This window comes from Rhinolophus ferrumequinum, chromosome 26 (genome assembly GCF_004115265.2).
Source record: "Rhinolophus ferrumequinum isolate MPI-CBG mRhiFer1 chromosome 26, mRhiFer1_v1.p, whole genome shotgun sequence".
Classification (NCBI taxonomy): domain Eukaryota; kingdom Metazoa; phylum Chordata; class Mammalia; order Chiroptera; family Rhinolophidae; genus Rhinolophus; species Rhinolophus ferrumequinum.
This window is the reverse complement of record NC_046309.1, coordinates 16,405,899-16,418,670: the sequence shown is the minus strand read 5'-3', so window position 1 is coordinate 16,418,670 and position 12,772 is coordinate 16,405,899. Positions and strand designations below refer to the sequence as shown.

General features: G+C 40.4%; 1 protein-coding gene across 5 annotated transcripts in view; it reads left to right on the top strand.

Annotated features, from left to right (window-relative positions):
• The window catches only part of KLHDC10 (kelch domain containing 10), a 48,073-nt gene extending 36,027 nt beyond the window's left edge, over positions 1-12,046 (top strand). For 4 of the 5 annotated variants that reach the window (XM_033098755.1, XM_033098756.1, XM_033098757.1 and 1 more), the window contains 7 exons: positions 1,373-1,527; positions 2,685-2,833; positions 4,470-4,554; positions 5,421-5,487; positions 6,030-6,077; positions 7,880-8,019; positions 8,630-12,046. In XM_033098755.1, coding sequence (XP_032954646.1) covers positions 1,373-1,527; positions 2,685-2,833; positions 4,470-4,554; positions 5,421-5,487; positions 6,030-6,077; positions 7,880-8,019; positions 8,630-8,839 — 854 coding nt within the window. In that variant the 3' untranslated portion in view covers positions 8,840-12,046. The remainder of the gene's footprint in view (positions 1-1,372; positions 1,528-2,684; positions 2,834-4,469; positions 4,555-5,420; positions 5,488-6,029; positions 6,078-7,879; positions 8,020-8,629) is intronic. The other variant, XM_033098754.1, reaches the window with a different exon arrangement.
• Positions 12,047-12,772: the final 726 nt, after the last annotated feature.

Genomic DNA, 12,772 nt, shown 5'->3' with positions numbered 1-12,772 from the left:
CAATGTCACGTGTTCTTTGTTAATAATTTATAGTAACACTGTAAGATGGTTAAACCCTGTTAATGGATAGACTTTTTACTTTGGTCCTAATATGGCGTGGTGATTCAGAATCACTTGGGAGTTGCCCAGTCCTGAGTTTGAATCCAGCTGCACGCCATTGACTGGCCAGATGATTTTTAGCTTCAAGTTCCTTAGTTGCATAGTGGGATTAATGGTATCACAGACGGTTGAACATCAAGTATCACATACATGCTAGGCAGAAAGGAGAAGAGCACCGGATGAGCTTTATCAGGATGATGAGAGCTGCTGAGTAGAGTACCTCACACTTGGTGTCTGTGTTCTCCTCACAGCATCCATACCTTGCAGGTACTGGAATTATTGCCGTTGTGCAAATGAGGACCCTGAGGCTTTACAGAGACCCTCTGGGTATAGCTAAGCGTGCGGGCTCTGGAGCCAGACTGCCTGGGATTGAATCCTAACGTGGCAAGGTTCTTTTTAGGAAACCTTCAACAAGTGGTTTAAACCATTCACCACTTCCATTTCATTGTCTATAAAAATGCAGAGGTTAATAAAAGTTCCTACCTCGTAGGGTTATGGTGGAGATTAATTTAGAGAGATTAAATAACTTTCCTGAGGTCACATGGGAATTTAAACCCAGCTCTCGATGGCTCCAGAGCCCATGTTGTTGACTCTTATACCATACCAATTGAAGAATTGGTTAAAAAACGAAAATGCCATTGAAATACTACAGTATCGCTAGTTTGAGAGTATTTACCATCAGAGAAGGAAAGAAGGTATGTGCGAGTGTGAGTGTTTGTGCATATGTGTGTCTGGTGGCAGGAACAGAAGACATGGAGAACAGCGCCAAAGTTACCAGCAGGATATTGGTGTTTCTTCTTCTCTGGTGGAGGGAGGATTAAGATGACAGCTATAGTTTAAAATGTAGAGAGCCTTCCCCTAGCAGAAACAGAATGATCCTTTTACCCCCTTCATCTTGAGTCCCCCTGGGTCTCTGCTAAGGTGAAGATGATGCTTCCTTTTCCTCTGCTTTGCTGTGTACGTGAACTTTCTTGCGAGGCAGTGGTGTACCATAGTCCGTATCGTTCAGTGTTGTTATACACAGTATTTCACTAATTCCACAAATGTGTACTGAGTACGTGTTACATACCAAACAGTGAGGTATATGATACAGTCCATAGGGTGTGAATTAGACCTTTTTCTGCAGAACTTGGTAGTAGTTAGATGTCAGTGGTTTGAGCTGTCGTCTGGGAGCATTCAAGCAGACCTTTGAGTTTCTCGTTATTCTGGGTTTGTGCGGGAACGCGCTGCAGGTAACCAGTACATAAAGGGATTTGTGCTTCTCCTCCCCCAGTGGTGCTGCACGGAAACAACCTGTTAGTGTTTGGAGGTACAGGCATCCCATTTGGTGAGAGCAACGGCAATGATGTCCACGTCTGTAACGTGAAGTATAAGAGATGGGCTTTACTCAGCTGTCGGGGGAAGAAACCCAGTCGTATATATGGACAGGTACCAATCTGTGGCAGGTCATCGTGGATGTATTTGTCTGAATTTTTCTAGTTCTGCGGACAATAGCAGAATCTTTATATTACTACCAATTTTTTAAATGGAGAATAAATTCACTGTGGCCAATATTTGATTTTTCAGTTCTCATGTGAAATTGTAATTTATAAATCTGGTTGCTTGCTGCCTTCTTTTCTTTCCCCGCCCCCCCTCACTCTACTTCTAATCCAATTTAGGATTGTGATCTAGACCTGTATGAAAGTTTCCTTAAGTGTCAGGACCTCATCCCACCTCCACTGTCTCCCCCAATAAACTATTGGCCTACATATGGTCTGGGTCCTGTCATCTTGAGAGTGACAGGAATCTTTCGAGAGCCTTCTGACCCTAAGCAGCAGAGTAGATGATCCCTGCATGTGGTTAAGAACTGAGCTAAAACACAGATTATGTAGAGATTAGTTTCTAGTTAAGTTCCCGTACTTCAAACCTAGGTTTGAAGATTTGTATGCAAAAAGATGGGGAGCAACTCACCATACATCAGACACCCTTCAAGAGTAACGGGCTCAGATTGAAACAACCAGTCTTGGCTTCTTCCTCAACTAGTTGGCCTGCGTGCTGATAAATAGCTTCAGAGCTATGTGTAGAGGCACATACTGGATAACTCTGTACCCCACCACAGGAGGCATTTAAGCTCTAAGTAATGACCGTGACAATAGCCAAACTTACTCTGAAGAAGAGTCTGATAGAAAACGTCACGTTTTGGGGACCGCCAACTCTAGATCTTACCTAAGGAATTCTGGTGGCTTGTTTTCATATCACCTCCTTCTTGAGAGCATTTTTCTTCAGTCTGCGTAGAAAGAGAAGCAGCTTTCAGTGGAAATGTGCATGTCCATGATCTATAGATTCTTCGGCTGGCTAGGACCCCCTAAGGGTCATCCGACCCCCTTGCCTATCTAGGTCGAACATGCTTTCCAGTTGAGCAAAGCTTTACCTTTCTAAAAATAATCTCCATGTTCTCTAAAATCTTTAGTCCTTTAAGGGTCTGGTATTTTAGAAGGTTATAAAATATAAGTGAATTTCATACAACCTGATTTTGGGGTACCTAATAAGTGTACATTCTTTAATACAGTGTTAATGCGTCGGTCTGGTTCCCCTTTCCTCATTAGGCCATGGCTATCATCAATGGCTCCCTTTACGTCTTTGGAGGGACAACTGGCTATATTTACAGCACAGACCTGCACAAATTAGATCTTAATACCAGAGAGTGGACACAACTGAAACCAAACAACCTATCCTGTGATCTACCAGAAGAGAGGTGAGGTTCCAGGATTAGAGCAGATTTACTCTTTCTTGCTAAGATTTAACTTTTTTCAGAATATTGGTAATGTGGTTTGAAGAAAACCCTTTGGCCTGGTTACGATAGCTAACTGGCTCTTAGATCCCAGTTCAGCATTAAAGAAGAGCCTTCTGGTAAGGGAATGATATTTCCCTTTCAACTATAGAATTTTTTTCATGTTATTTTCTCTTATATTTCAGTTTTCCTGTATTAGGAAGATAGTAACACTTTGAAGGGAACACCAATGGTAACATTTTTAAACTAAATTTCATGTTAACAGGCAAAACAATTACTTTCTAGTTATTTATTTCCCTTCTTAACTTGCTTATTAGGATTCTTTGGCTCATTTGCTCGCAGCTGTGTCCTCAGTACAGGCCACAGTGTGCCATGCCTGCAGGGGTACTAAGTGAATGTTGATTGGATGGATGGATGATGGATGGAAGGGAAGAAGGAAGGGAGGGAGGGAAGGAACAAGGATGGGTGGAGGGGGGGTGTCATTCATTTTAAGTGCTCTATTAAACCCTCAAATATTATGATTCTCTCTAGTTGCCTTCTAGACAGCAGTCTTTGATTTTTTACTTTTCTTTCCTAATAGCAGTTCCCTTTTCTTAGAATTAAACTCACTGGAAAACTTAAGGACATCTTTTGTTCTCTAGTTTAAAAGCAAAGATAGTAAACGATTTTTTTATTCATTCTGTTTAGACTAATCTAATATCTCTCTGTTGCCTTTAAACAAAATGGCATATAGGTGCTGAAAAAGCATTTATTTTTACTGTAGTATGTTAGTGAGCTGACCATCACAGAACTACTATGAAAGGATTTGGGAAACGATGTACTGTTACTGGAACAATTTTCACGTAATTTCTTTTATCAGGGAAAGGAAGAAATAGGTTAAGTTTTCAAAGCATTTTCACATGGTTGCCTTCTTGGAATCATTTTAGGGACATATTATAAGTTGTTTCAGTTTGTAGCTAGACTGCTTGGATAAAAGTTCTAGTAGGCGTTTCACATTATATTCACAGTTCTATGTAGCATAATTTGTCTGATATCTTTGTATCTGTTAAATAAGTTTCTTAATTTGAACACCCACAGTCTAGGGTTTCTAATTAAATGTAGGCAGATCAGTTTTTAAATCTCTATAATAATTTCCCCCCTTAGACAAAGTTATCACAAAAATATTATAGCATATGTAGAAAATACAAATGAGAAAAATAAGAAAAACAAAATCTAAACTCAGAGGTAACCAGGGTCAACATTTTGGATATAACCTTCTAATCATTTTCTTTGCATATTTGTGTAACTATAAATTTTTAATGGGATTATAGCCTATCTGCTCTTATATAACTGTGTTTGTGTTTTTTTTTCAGTTAATGACACGAAACCAAGGTCTCAATATCATTAATCATTCTCTATGCCTACGTTCTTATTGGTTGAATTATTAATTCATTTTATGTGTATTCTGTAATTTATTTAACCAATTTACTATTATTAAATACTTAGGTTAGTTCTGATCATTTATTATTATAAATAATGATGCAATAAAAAGCCTTGCAGCTAAATCTTAGGTAGATCATTTTTCCCTTAATCATTAAGTGTATTTTATTGTGTATTTCAGATACCGACATGAAATTGCACATGACGGGCAGAGGATTTACATCTTGGGAGGTGGCACTTCCTGGACAGCTTACTCCTTAAACAAGGTATATTTTATAAAAGAGAAAGAAAGAGAGGGAGAAGGATAGAGAGAGGCATATCTTACACTAAGCGAGATAATTCTGTTACTGTAGATATTTTAATTTTTGAAAAGGTTCTTCATCCACACCTATTTTGTGTCACATGCTCTTTATAATATAAGATTGAACTCGGTGCCTCTCGTGCTTTCCAGTCGACAGCCACGTTAGCACACACTGAAAATCCTTGATGAAAATTATCCCCTGATGCTGGATGAGGAAATGTGACTAAAAAGAAGGTACAGTAGGTTGAATGGAGCAACTAATTGGAATTAGAACCAGAATTCTCAGAATGTCACATCCCTGTCATCAGTGCTGCTGTCTAAAAAGAACAGGCCTTTTCAGGGCTACATGTCACTAACTTTAGGAAGCTGAGCTCTGAAGGGCTTTTCTTCATCCCTGTGCATTTCCAAATGCACACGTCTCAGGGGAAATCGACAATAGGCTACAGAGCTCCTGGTCTGCTTCAGAACCTGAATGGGCTTTTTGGACAAAACTGTATTCCCATGTTTTCTTACCAACACTTGCCTTTTTTTTTTTTTAATCATAAAAGTGATGGATGTTCATTGTAGAATATGTGGAGGTTTCAGAATTCCAAACTTTTTACTTCATTTTTCTGTGATTTTTAAATATTGAGATCATACATGTGCTTAAGTTTCAACTGTTTCATTTAATGTTTTGTCTTATATTAGAATTAGCAAAGATCAGAGAAAAGCAAAAGAAAAGAAGACATTTCAACCAAGAATATATGTTTGTCCAGGCTGTTGTTAAAAATCCAGGTTTATAGCTAGCTAAAATTATTTGTGTGTATATCTTCTTTTTTTCTCTCTTTCCAGATCCATGCTTACAACCTTGAAACAAATGCATGGGAGGAAATTGCAACAAAACCCCATGAAAAAATAGGTAAATTTATAATATTGATTCATTTATCTTAACAAATGTATTTTATCTTTTACTTGTTTTGGAAGGGAAAATTAATTTTATTGAGTTACATAACTAGTAAAATATCTGTTGAAGTGCTATTAGAAATTACTTGTAGTCCTTAACCCAGTTATTATTCTTCCTCAGCAACTGAGCAGAGACTTTTAATGGGGATTGCTGCATTCTGTGGAAGTGGGGAAATGTGGGTGGGATAAGAAATAAACACCTAAATCAAGATCTCCCTGTCTCTTTGTGGGTAAAAGGGCTGGGGAAATCCACTAGTAACCCCTGCCCCCGCCACCCGACTTTGTTTCCCTGACGCCTTAACATTGTACTGTTATGAGACTTCTGATGGCTGTATTTTAGTGTAAAATAAGAAGGGATTGGAAGGACTAGTCGATGTTTGTTTAATGCAACAAAGGGACTTTTTCAGTGAAGTTACTCGTAGTATGTCTTTCGTTACAGCAGCATGATTCCCAGTCTTTCTGTGAATAATGGAATTTCTGTGTTCATGTGTTTGGCAGGTTTTCCTGCAGCCCGAAGATGTCACAGTTGTGTTCAAATAAAAAATGGTAAGGATTTTAAATAACTTTCTGGTTCCATTTTTGTAATTATGTATGCTGAGAATGTCTTATTTCTTAATAATAGCTCCTTAAAAGAGGTATAACTTAGGGAAGTCTATTCCTTGTAGTTTAAACTTAAAGGGAAATCCACAAAGTTATGCCTCTCTCAGCAATTTTCATGAAGTAAACTAGTATCATGTTTGGGTTCCTTCAGTTATCAGCGAACTCAAAAATGGGCAATAAATAAGCTTTTATTAGCCCACCTGATCTTTCAGCATCCCCCCCAACAGATTTCTGTGATTATGGTGGGGAATACTAATAATCCTGACCGACAGTAGAGACCTCAGTGGACATTGTATTAAAATTGTGCTAACTCCTTCAGAGCGTTAGTTCATAAAGTTTATTCTCTTCTCTGTCTGATACCAGATAGGATTCTTAGCTCACTCTTTGGCTATATTACAACAAAGGCATTGTATGGCTTCAGAAAGCGGCTGCAGCGACTTTATCTAAGTGTAATAAATGACTCCTCTTTGGGTAACCTTCCTGTCTTTTAATTTACAGCTTATTTTATAGTTTGATATAGTGCCTTACGGTTTTCCTGGGAGGAAGTTGTGTATAAATGAGTTTGATAGCCTGTGTCCTTTCAGCAGCTTAGTTCAGATTTTACTAGGATTATGCTGCCATCTCTAGTACAGAAGTTCTTTTTATTCTGCTTCTGCTTTTGGGATAAGATTTATAGCATTGTTCAGCTTTGCCTTTCTAAGAATGGAGCTGTACTCTTCTCGAATCCTAGCCAAAAAGGTTTCCAGTGTGTTTTATAGTTTAATTAAGTATTGACTCGAACTTGATGTCGACCTGAATTATGACATCTATTCATTTGATTCTCTGAGGCCAGGCCCATCCAGACGGGATTCAGCCTTAGTTCTGGGCATTTAGTTGGAAGGGTCACATAGTCTTTGTTAGAAGTTTTCTAATTAGTTATAACTAACTGATTTTAGAAAAACAAAACAAAAAAGCAACAAAACCTTTGATTTGGGGAAGGTTTTATTTCTGACACAAATAGCCACATGGATCAAATGGGGGCTTCAAATTGTCCTCTTTGGGCTGAAGAAAGCTTGGCAGAGCCTCTTTTGTGCCCCCAAACTGAGCTTTGCAGCGAACTTTTCTCCTCAGGTTAACTGTCTGCACAGAGAACGTTTGTCTCTCTGGGCAGGTAAATATCTATCTTTTCCTGGACGTTATTTAAGAGTTCACAAACTGGTGGCCTGCAGATGTGTTTTGTTTGGCTCATGTGTGTATTAAAATTTTTTGAATTAGTGGCTACCCCTTAAAAATCAAAATGTTTCCCTTTTTAAGAAATTCAGATTTGCAGCTTCTCTTGAAAGATTGCCGGAGGTGGCTATTGCTGAGCCTAAGTCCTGCATGGTGTCAATCAGCGGAGCTGTGTCGCCCTCTCCCCCTACAGAGCGTGTGCACTCCCGTTTGTTCCCTGCACCCCATTTGTCTATTTTCCCTGGACCTTCCTGCTCATTCACGTTCTGTGCCTGGCACCTCTAGGTACTTGAATTTGAGAACCCAGACGTGAAGCCTCCTTATTGTACCCTTACTGCTAGCAAAGAGCCCAAGTAGTGTCCCAACTCTGTAGAGGGACAAGGCAGCAGCAGGGAGGCCCGCCCAGCTGAAGGCCTCTATGGAACGGGAGAGTCCGCTGAACCGGGCCCAGGTCAGCGAGGCATGTGAGATACTACGGAACATGCTGTGGCCGTGGCTCATTGCCTTTGTGTGATCTTGGCTTTCTCTTTTCTCAATAGATGTGTTTATTTGTGGGGGCTATAATGGAGAAGTGATCCTGGGAGATATCTGGAAGTTGAATCTGCAGACTTTTCAGTGGGTAAAGCTCCCAGCTACCATGCCAGAGCCTGTGTATTTTCACTGTGCTGCTGTTACACCAGTAAGTTTTCATTTTCATATCTTCCTTACGTAGTTGCAGATGCTAAGGAAATCTTAGGGATATTAGCAAGAAAAAAAAAGATTCTGATATTAGCAAACCTTGGATGAAGAACGTGTTTTTTAAAACTGTCTCCCAAAGCTACCTCTTGTGAAAAGAGGGAGGAAGAAAACGTCCTATGCAAGTATAAAAGAGCAGCATAAATGTAAAAGGCCCTGGTAGTGATGTCAAGGGCTTTCCTGCGAGGGTAGGAGAGTTTTATCCCAGGATGCCACGGTAGTGAAGATCCTACTAGTTTTTTGAACGCAAAGATCTTGATTTTCATCTCTGTATTCCCAGTTTTGGGTACAATGGATGGATACTTAATACAGTCTTACTTTAATGTTTGTTGAAGTTGTTGAAGTGAAAAAAAGAATCTGTAAATTTTGCCTCAGGAATGCATTCATTATTTAAATCAGTCTCGATCCCTGCACTATGTTGGGATCAGTGAGAAATTCTTTGTTTCACCTCATTGCAGTTCAGCTTACTGTGAAGTTTTTTGCTTTATCTTCAGCTTAAGAATCTGTATGTCTCCCATTTGATTTGATCGTCTTTGACTGCCATTTGTTCATAGGCTGGTTGCATGTATATTCACGGAGGAGTGGTGAACATCCACGAAAACAAACGGACTGGGTCCTTGTTTAAGATCTGGCTGGTGGTACCTAGCCTGCTGGAACTGGCATGGGAGAAGCTGCTTGCGGCCTTCCCTAACCTAGCAAACCTCTCCCGAACACAGCTTCTGCACCTTGGACTCACACAGGGACTCATCGAGCGCTTGAAATGAGCATTTCTGGACTGTTCACTGATACTGGAAATGTTAACTTAAAGAGACTCCTTTATTTATGGGCAGTGTAGAATGTGCTACAAAGAGGATTGGTTACCCTGATCAAGGCCTTATTCAGAAAATACATCAGATGCCTTTCTGTACATTGGTTCTAAGTTTATGGAATCTCACTTTCCCTTGTGCTTCTTTGCTTCTCTCCCTCCCGCGCCAACACACACGCACACAGGCACACACGCACACATGCAGGCACATCCTCATTCACTCACGTACTCCCTCATCCTTAACGGAGTTGAGGGAAAGTCTAAAAGTACCTTAATAATGTTATGAATCAAGATAACGAGTTTTTTAAAGGAACTCTGAACATACGACCCTGTCAGCCAGTGCGCTATAAATTAAAGCCACATCATCAAGGAAAACAAAAATGAAATGAAAAAATTTTAAATCCTGCAGCCACAAGACGTTTTGGGGATAGAACAAGAAGGCTAACCTTGAGAATCTTGCAGGCTACATGTAAAGCTACATGTTTAACTTTACTATTTATTCTCAAAGAGACATCTAATTGAGGAGCTAGATCTAACGGCAGCAGGCGTCGACATCTTGCTGCGTAGGTACCCAAACCTAATTTTTGACTTTGGAGGAAAGTTAAGCAGCTCAGCAACTCTTGATTAGTGATTTCTTTTCTCATCCTCATGATGCCAGCAGTGGTTAGAGTTGGCTTGTCAAAAGACTTACGTGTGTGTCGTAGTTGTGTTGTTTATTGTCGCTCTTAGAAATTATGATACCAAGAACATTTCGAATCAAGAAACTTACTTACGGTGGTCAGAGTCCTTCCTTCAGAGCAGTTTTGAAATTCTCCTAAGCTTATTAATGGTTTCCAGTATCTCTTTGACTTCTTACTTCTTCATGGGGAATTACAGACCCTAAATATGTGGCACAAATGCCATGGGACATAAACGTAAGCTCGTGAGAGGCCAGAGAAGGGCGGGGCAGGGAGGGCTGCTGCTCTGGGCTGTGAGCTTTGACTGTCATGTTGACCCTTTCCTTCCAGAACTTGTTTCTTTTCTAACTCTGGGCCATGCGCCTGCCATTTTGTTAGGCGACAAGTTTTATCTCTAGAAAGCCAATTGGCCCTTGCTTATTCTCTTAGCTTATAGCCTCCTTTTCTGTCTGCTTCAGCGTGCATGGTGCTGTGAGTAATTATCTAGTAAGGGGATAAAAGGTTTTGCAGGAAAAGCCACAGGTCATCCTTCCTGAAGAGCAAAGTATCATTTAACAAACTAGCAGGAGGAAGAAATGAAACTTAGGATCATTCGCTTTTTGGTGTGAAATTTTTAGTCCTGGTTTGTTTTGTGTTGTTTTTTTAGTTCTAAAGAAGAAATGACCTAAATGCTCACGTGCTTCGCCATCAGGCTGCTAGAGCGGTTCAGGGAGTCGCCAGACCTGAGCATTGGAAGGCCTACGGTGTATGTACTACAGGTGCTATGGGCACACAGGGGGACAGTGCTGACCGTCCCATTGGTCACCTCGCAACAGGCTGCTCAGATGGGGATTTAGGACACGTTTTTCCTTTAAGTGCCTCTTTTTCACTTAGCTTTTAAACTCTTCTTTTTCCTTTGTCCCAGAAGGGATTGCTTTAGCTCATGTGTGGATTTCAAATCACCTTTGAGTTATGGTCCAAAAGTTACTATCCAGTGTTCATTTCTGGGAAAGAGAAAACCGTGGCCTCTAGACTTCGACTCCTAAATTCCAGGCCTTATTATAACATACCATCCACGTTGGGTTGAGATCATGGAGACTGTTCAGCAAGGTCTTGTAATAACCATTCATCTGTGAGTTTGGGTCCTTTTTGGGGGAATGAGGGGTGTGGGAGAGGCAGGAAAAGGAGCAATTCCCCTAGAAGTCCCACCTCCATCTTGCCATGACCAGATCGTGTAGCATTTAACCTTTTACCACCCACTGCTGGGCTTATTGCAGTGAGGAGTTGTCTCTAGCACAAGTCAGTCGGAGCAGCCCCATTAGTTCAAAGCAAAGCTTCGCTGCCTGACTCCAGCCTGGTCTCTGGATTATTAATTCTGGAATATATCCAGAATTAAACAAGTCACACTGTCTAGGGTGGTGAAAGGATTTTTGTCGTGGATTTATTTATGTAGGGATCAAAGACTGAATGCTCAGCCTGCGTGCTTCTCCTTCCATGGTTCTTGGGATATAAGCAGGTCTCCGCTCTATGACACAAGAGAGCCAGAAAGAGTCTTGTTCAACCCACGCTGCCATCCTTTTTAAAGCCTTCTGAGGGCGGTCTTCTTTGAAGTAGACTTTGGAGGCCCGACATCCAAGACCTTGTGTTTGACGTTTTCATGAAAGTACATTTCCTCGGTCTAAAGTGTCTTCTTTTAACATAACACTAGTGAAAATGATGGAGTACGAGCAGCTCTGAGCGCGACAGAACTACACATTGTGCACATGCGCTGGACGCCGGATGAGACTATGTGTCGACTTAAATGTAGCGGGCTAGGGTTCCATGTAAGGGGTCACCAGGCGTTTCAGTACATGCATAACCAGTTTGTAAAGTTAGTCTTGAACTTGAACTCTGAATTCCCAACACTGTTACTTGATTTAGGGACGTTGATGCCTGCTGCTTCTCAGCCTCTTTGAGGTACCCCGAGCCATCTTACTGCAGTCCTATAAATTTAAGTGCAATATATAGAAACACATATGGGTATATACAGATTATATATATAGGGAGGGTGTGACTATAAAGCAGGTAGACTACTTTTGTGTATCTGTCTTGGGGAGGCCAGCTCATAACTTTAGAGACAAACTATACCAAGAATTGAGATGTGATCGGCTGGCTTAAGCCAACTCTTAGTAAAGCTGGATTTTCAATTCCGTGTTTTCTCACTCCATTTCTGGTTCCTTGAGTTTCTTAGAGTTGAGACTTTCCCCAGTCATCTTTGTACTATCTCATGTTTGCATATCTTCGTACATTTCTTTGCCCAGGAACAAGGAAGTCTATCTGTGAGAGAATTTTCTAAATGGAGAATTAAAACCTAATTATTTACTACTATCTGTTCTCCCATGCATATACTAATTTATCTGTGAATATCATACTTTATTAAATAAAGAAAATCATGCTTTCTTCATTTAATAAAGCATTTTCTACATTCTGGAAAAAAATCTATAAACCAATATAGGATAGATTGAAATTTTAACTGTCAGACTGAAACTCTCTCCACTGGCAGAATCTTCTTTTTTCAGGGCCCTAGTGACATGATAACAAAAATTTGCTCTAAACTATTCATGTCTATTACATAGCTAGATTTTAAAATACAATAAAAACATTAACATTACTAAACAAAAGGTATATTAATAGTGACCTTTGTTTGGTTACCCAGAGTAGCAAGACTAAAGCACAGATAATTGGAATCCACAGATAATCAATATTTCTATCAAACCATTGATTCATATGTAGTTCTTTCTCCCTACCCCTTTCCCACAGGCACCTCCTCTCCAGTGGAGTGAGGCTAATGAGTAGGTAGAAATGGAAAAGGAAGACTCACGGAGGGCCTAGAAGCCAGCAGACATGTAAGCAGCCTGACTAGCTGTAATTGGTCAATCTGCGGACAGCTGTCCATTGCTGAAATTAGGACCCAGGCGTGGTGATCCCAAGTTTAGCTGTTACTCCTCTGCTTGGACATAGTTTCCTGCCCTGAGTTCTAGTCCGTCTCTCCTCTAACCACCAAAGAACTCTTAGCACTTGTGGGAAGACAAAGCAGAGCATGATACACATGACGCCCGTCACCTGAACACATTTCTTTGGCTCTTAACAGATACTGCTTTCCCGCTGTTCTTGCAGGAGCCTCATTTTTTTCCTTTGAAATACCTTTTCCAGCCATATAGTAGCTTGGCACGCAGGAAAGATTGAGTTATCCTCTA